At 37.7% G+C, this 7087-nt stretch overlaps 1 protein-coding gene across 1 annotated transcript; it reads left to right on the forward strand.

Annotated features, from left to right (window-relative positions):
* Positions 1 to 1490: 1490 nt before the first annotated feature.
* Positions 1491 to 7011, forward strand: LOC117982322 (cuticle protein 21-like). The gene is made up of 4 exons (XM_034968678.2): positions 1491 to 1652; positions 3041 to 3265; positions 4000 to 4173; positions 6253 to 7011. The coding sequence occupies exons 1-4, from the start codon at positions 1635 to 1637 to the stop codon at positions 6343 to 6345; spliced, it is 510 nt and encodes a 169-aa protein (XP_034824569.1). The 5' UTR covers positions 1491 to 1634; the 3' UTR covers positions 6346 to 7011.
* Positions 7012 to 7087: the final 76 nt, after the last annotated feature.

A 7087-nucleotide genomic window follows, 5' to 3' on the forward strand; every position in this document is an offset into this window, starting at 1 on the left:
AGACATTCTTCATTCGTCACGGGTAACATTGTAAACGTGTTCTAGAAATTCTTTGGTAAGCCGTTGCGTAGGTATGATGGCATAAAAAATAATTTTAAAAAAACATTTTTATTATGAAATATTTCGTGGAAATATTTAAATTTAAAAGCATTCTTCGTTTTTGCATTCAACAAAACAAAAGACAAAAACATGTGAAGTTTTTTCACTGTTTGGAATCTGGATCGACTGCGGATGCTGTGTTTTACTTTAAAATTAGATAAGTAATTAATATTCATTAAAAAAACCGGCCAAGTGCGAGTCAGGCTCGCGCAACGAGGGTTCCGTAATTCAGTCGTTTTTTTTCGACATTTTGCATGATAACTCAAAAACTATGATGGATAAAAATAAATAAAAATCAGTTTTAGAATGCACAAGTGAAGACCTTTCACATTATACCCCACTTGATATAGTTATCTTACTTCGAAAATTGAAAATACTAATTATTAGTTTGTAACCACAAATTAATTTTTTTTGTGTGATGTAACCACAAATTCACGGTTTTCAGATTTTTCCCCTAATGCCAGCTATAAGACCCACCCGCCTTCCAAATTTCATGAGTCTAGGTCAACGGGAAGTACCCTGTAGGTTTCTTGACAGACAGACGGACGGACAGACAGTCAGACAGACAGACAGACAACAAAGTGATCCTATAAGGGTTCCGTTTTTCCTATTGAGGTACGGAACCCTAAAAATCATTACTTTTAGGATTGTTTTTATTTCTTCATGTTAAAAACCTCTTGATACCTATTTATCACTTTTTAGGCTTTTTGGGCGAAATTAATTTTTAACAGAAAATAGACACGTTTCAGTGAAAAGTTTTCACCGTTGTTTTCACCACTGTTCAAATATTTTGTTCGACAAAAATAAGACCCAAGGAAAACCACGGAAAAATTACACTTACGGTTAGGTATCTACTAATCACACGGTGATGGTACCGCAGGCAGGTGAAGTCGATTAGTGGAACGCTGGGTGGAGGTGCGTAGTAAATAGTCCCACCTATTTTTAACAGTGGACGTATACAATCATAGGTACTTCCATTGCTGAACATGGGTCTCTTGTGGGGACTTTAACACGCCACGATGTTGCGCCGCCTGAATCCAGCGGCTCCTTGCTACTCGTTTAATGTCAACTGCTGACGGTGGGGGTCTCAACGATGCGCTTTCCGGTGCGAGGTAGCCATTGTAATTCCCTGGGACCCCAACGTTTATCGGTTTTCGAACTATGACGTGCCCTGGCCATTGCTACTTCAGCTATTTTAATTTAATTTAATTTTAATTTAATTTAAAAATATGCCCATAAATAAATACAAAATAGTTTAATTTACATAGCGCTTTATTAAATAACTATATTTTGTTAACTTACATAGGTATCTAGGTGGTAGGTCTATCAAGTGTTCTATAGACTATACCTAATGAAAATCGTTGATTCATAAAATCATAATATTACTGAGTTTGCTGCAACCCGCGTAAATAAGTTCGTGATTACTATTGTACTTTCATAAATAACGCTGCGGTATAAAACCACAATTTTTGCAGCACAGACATCAGTCCCGCGGGGTACACTGCAGATCATAACTGTTTCAACCTTCTTGCAAAATGGCTTTCGTACTTAAGGTATTACTTAAAAAATATATTTTAGTTTACTTAATTACTATTGTAGATACCTACCTACTTGATGAATTCCGTAATTCTATAACTGTTAAAGCTGTGATAGCCCAGTGGTTAAGACATCCGCCTTCTATTCGGGAGGTCGGAGGTTCGATCACTGGCACGCACCTCTAACTTTTAGGAGTAGGTATGTGTGTTTTAAGTAATTAAATATCACTTGCTTTAACGGCGAAGGAAAACATCGTGAGGAAACCTGCATACCTGAGAGTCCTCCACAATGTTTTCAAAGGTGCGTGAAGTCTGCTAACCCGCACTTGGTCTGCGTGGCGGACTATGGCCTAAGCCCTTATCGTTCCGAGAGGAGACCTGTGCTCAGTAGTAGGCTGGCGATGGGTTGATCATGATGATGATCATGATGAAATGGATCAACTGAAAAATTGTCGTACATATTTATATTTTATGTAGATAATAAATATCGAACTTATAGACCGTAGTTAATAACTTGAAGCCTATGTTATAGAAATTTCATCTATAGTAATTTTAAGTTTTTTTGATCGGCCTACTACTGATCACAGGTCTTCCTTCAGAATGCGATGGACTTAGACCATAGTCCACCTTTCTGGCCAAATGCAGATTGGCAGAGTTCACATTCACACTTGACCTCTCCGGGATACAGGTTTTCTCACGAGTGATGTTTTCCTCCAATGCTAAACCTACCCATTCTAATTGCTTAAAACGCACATATATCCGAAGTGTAGATCTGTATAATTTGAATGAGAGGCCGACGTCTCAACCAATAAGGCTTAGCCTGGTGTTAGCCTAGTAGGCTATCACGTTTTATAATATTATCTAAGTGTATAAGTTTTTATATAAAACTAGGTGCCCCGGCGAACTTTGTACCGCCTAGCAGTCGATTCTTTATCAGGCAAATTTTTAAATTTTTCTCTTCGTAAGAACCATCCTCGTACTTCAAGGAATATTATAAAAAAAAGAATTAGCGAAATCGGTTTAGCTGTTCTCGAGATTTGCGATGACCAACACTTTTAGTGATTCATTTTTATATTATAGAAAAGACTAGGGATTCGAAGATGTCGTTCATATCTCATACAATAAATGATTTTAACTATTAATGCTCTTACTTTATAGCACTTACAGTTTTGTGTTATTATAATAGAGGACATTTTTCATTAAATGAGGTACGCATAACGCACCTAATTGATTTATCTATCGAAACCACTTTATGTTATTCTATAGATTTCTTTCAATAAGGTTTCAACTTTTAATGTGCATGTTTAATGTAACTGTAACAGTAGATTACTATAGAATACATTTTTCTAAAGATTTGTTATGTAGTTCACGGTCTTTTGTTAATTTATTCAAACTATTCTTTTCAGACTTTCGCACTACTGGCCCTGACATCGCCCGCTTTCTCAGTCTACGCTCCGGGCGGATATTCTTACAACCGTTTTAGCGGACCAGTGAGTGGGAAAATCTACGAAGTTCAAGTCCCTGCTGCAGAGGGCGCCCAGCAACATGCAGATTACGGATACAACCATCAACAGAGACAAATTGATCCAGAAACAGCCAAATACGAACGCTTGAAGACTGTGGACTATAAAGTACCTACCTATTTTCAAATACTTTTTTTTGCGGAATCTTTCTTCTCTGTTTTATTTTTATAATGCAGTTTCCTTCACCATAGATGGACTAATTATCTACTGGACTCATTTGTATTTAGGTATACATATATTATGTTTTATTATACTTTTATGTACTTATGCTACGTTACGAGGTGGCCAAAGACACAAGAAAGGTCTGAAAATAAGATGCATTACTAAAGAGCATCTCAACCGCCAAGTGACGGCCTTCTGGTACGAATAAAATGCGAAAATTCAGCATACATAAAATATACTCCTATGAGGATTTATTAAAATATACGTTTCAGTATTAATTAGTCCGTAGCTTTGTAAAATAAATGCGATAAAAAATGTAGCTAAAGGGATTTTTGCTACATTCTACTTTGGCTATTGATAGTAATTTGTTCTTTATGATATATTACTTACTTATAATAATAGAATCGTTTCAATTTTCATATATCCATACTAATATTATAAATGCCAAAGTGTGTCTGTCTGTCTGTCTGTCTGCTAGCTTGTCACGGCTCAACCGTTCAACCGATTTTGACGAAAGTTGGTACAGAGATAGCTTGCATCCCGGGGAAGGACATAGGCTACTTTTTATCCCGGAAAATTAAAGAGTTCACACAGGATTTTTAAAAACCTAAATCCACGCGGACGAAGTCGTGGGCATCATCTAGTTTCTCATATTTTAACTAAAGCTCCTCATTTTTCAGGCTAAGCCCGACTATCACTACGCGTATGGAGTTCAGGACCCCCACAGTGGCAACCAACAGGATCACAAAGAGACCCGCGAAGGAGACGTCGTACGTGGCGAATATTCCCTCGTAGAACCAGACGGTTCCATCCGTCTCGTGAGATACACTGCCGATGACAAAAACGGTTTCCAGGTATATTAATTTATGTTTTCTTTCTATTTCACATTATTGCGCAACCAATAAATCACGCAAAAGGTGATTTACGCCAGCATGTGGCGGGCGCGGGCCGTGACACGAACATTTTATATGTAGCAGTTTATGCTTATGCACCGTGCCGTGTCCGTGATGCATCCGTGTCTCGGATGTGGCTCGGCCGTGCACGTTTATATATTACACTCTAATTTGAACGTGAGGCACGTACTTACGGGGCTCGGAAAAATCGTACACGGCTCGTGCCCGGCACGGTCAAGCATAAATCATCCTTAAGGCTCGAGAACTTTATATGCCAGTCAAGAGAGGCGCGGAGCGGCTAACACTGGAATAATTCATCTAAGGCAACATGAAGACTTCTATAGAGGGCGTTTCAGACGACATATTGTATCATACACAACCTTAATACATTGCATAAATGTTGAATATGACACATGTCGTTTGAATCGTCCTCTAAAGAATCTCCTGTCTTGACTATGAATTCCAGTGTAAGTAAATGTAAAGTCGGTTGCATTCGCATCGCCCAAGTAGGTACCATTAATTACCCAACATCAACCATTAAATTTGATTAAGTAAAAGACAAATACGACGAAGACGAGGAGAAAGATCTTTGTAAAATCGAAATAACTCACCAAAAGTACTTATTCTATTTGTCGATGGACGTTGATGCCTTTATACTTACTTATTAGATATTTTTTAACTGTTATTTACAACTTATAATCTGCAGGAGTGTACTTAGCACTATGTATCATTGATAAAGCTACATAATACTTATTATTGTAAAATTTTGATTTATTAAAACAGTAACTGCTGAGTTACTTGCCGGCTTTTCTAAATATAATCTAATTCCTGAACCAATTTTTGCGGCACAAGTTGTCCTACATGAAATAAAGTTGATAATATTTGAATGTTGAACTTTGAAAAGTATTTCATAATAATTGTTGGATGCCTTATCGAGGAAGTTATTTTTCTAAGTTAATATTTAAGTCTGTTTAAAATACACAAATAATGCTACGATGAGGTTGCCGTGTCCAAAAGGACAAAACCCCGAAAAATTAATATAAGATGTACATACTTATAAAAAACCAAGCTAAGTAAAAACATTAGCATCCAAATGGACTATTTTGGAGTTTAGACTGTTTGATATTCATATGAATAAAATTATAACACCTGATGAAAAATTCTCAATGAGATGAGACGTTTTGATTCCAATGCAAATGTAGTAATTTAGCTAGATATTTTGTATTGAGTAAGAATTAAAACTAAAACAAACTGGAGTGTTCTAAAGTGCTCATTACATTAACCGCATTGCCCTTTTCAATGGCCAGTGAAATGCGGTGCACCAATTGAACCAGAGCGAAATTCGAAATAAGTTTAGGTAGGTACATAAAAATAAAAGAAACAGAAGAATGATGAAACTTTTATACAATAGCGAATGCACAGTTCCTATTAGATACTATTATTACATTTAACTACGTAACAATTGCTTTGGTTACACTTAGCTTGTTGACAATAATAAAATAGTAAAGACCTCTATAGTACGCGACAGGTCGAGATGCCCCGCACATCCGCACAGCCCCCGCGCTAACCCGGTGCGGGATAGCGCGGGTGACGTGCGGGTGTGCAGGGCGTCCCCCTGCCTCATACCCCGATTGCCATCTCGATCGATCGTCTACTGTCGCGTACTAGACGGGTCATTCCGAACTGAACAAAAATTTTGCGAGCAATTCGTTTTCCTTATGTTGATGTCCACTGTCTTACTAATTCAGACTGTTTTATTAGAACCCGCGACTTCGTCTGTGTGAATTTCGGTTTTTAAAATTCCGTGGGAAACCTTTGCGTTTCCAGGATAAAAAGTAGCCTATTTCCTTACCCGGGATGCAAGTTATGTCAGTACCAAATTTCATCGAAATCTGTTAAACGGATGGGCCGTGAAAAGCAGACAGACATATAGATACACGTTTGCATTTATAAAATTAGTACTTATGTATAATTTCTGTTTAAAACAGATCTTCTATAGTACCTAGGTAAATTTAGTTCAATGTAAAATTGTTTTTGCAGGCCACGGTGCACAAGCAGCCAGGAGGCAAGCCAAATGCACCGGTACGCTATACACAAGCTAATCAACAACAAGAAGACTCTGCAGAATACTAGTCCTAGTTACCTGTGATGAAAAGACTAAGGCCTGAATTCCACTTACGATGACGTCCGTCGCGCTCTGTCTTTAATAAGGCATTATACTGTGAGGGCGATTACGCACTGCATCCGATCCGAATCCGTGAAAAGACTTTCCGAAGTAGTCATAAAACTGTTTGCATGGTAGCTTACGCTCTAGCTCCAACTTCAGTCATTCGAGTTCTCTCCGTCATCCGTGAGAATATCTCGGATGTGCCTCGGATTTAAATCGGACATGACGAAGATATGTCCATTGAATAGCTTGGATTTGTATCAGAGATAGCCTAGTTTGGTCCAAGTTTTTTATATCCGTATTTTCACGGATTCGGATCGGATGAGTGCGTAACCACTCTGACGCTAAAAACGCTGGCTTATTCCGTTTATCCACCTTAAAATAGAGTCACCCTAAGGTGTATTCTCGGAAATGTTTGTCCATCTATCCACCCCGAATGGCGACCTTGTATATTATTATTTTTTAGTACGGGGTAAATAGATGGACACACTTTTCCCAGTATGCATCCTAGGGTGGATGTTTTAGGGTGAGTAAATGAAATAAGCCAAAACGCTAAGAGCAAAATACAAAATAGTACGCGCGACCGATATCAGCGTCGAAGTTATTATAATATGGCCTAAGTGTTAACAGTTTTAGAGTAAGTGTTAAATATTTATTATGTTAATTGTTAATGTTTAATAAATAAATGAAAACGTTAAAGTTAATGAA

Source organism: Maniola hyperantus, chromosome 5, assembly GCF_902806685.2.
Source record: "Maniola hyperantus chromosome 5, iAphHyp1.2, whole genome shotgun sequence".
NCBI lineage: Eukaryota > Metazoa > Arthropoda > Insecta > Lepidoptera > Nymphalidae > Maniola > Maniola hyperantus.

Excerpts from the sequence above, each read along its gene's own strand:
- LOC117982322 (XM_034968678.2), top strand. Across the intron at positions 3,266-3,999 it reads TGAAGACTGTGGACTATAAA|GCTAAGCCCGACTATCACTA; the intron begins GTACCTACCTAT and ends CTCATTTTTCAG. Across the intron at positions 4,174-6,252 it reads ATGACAAAAACGGTTTCCAG|GCCACGGTGCACAAGCAGCC; the intron begins GTATATTAATTT and ends TTGTTTTTGCAG.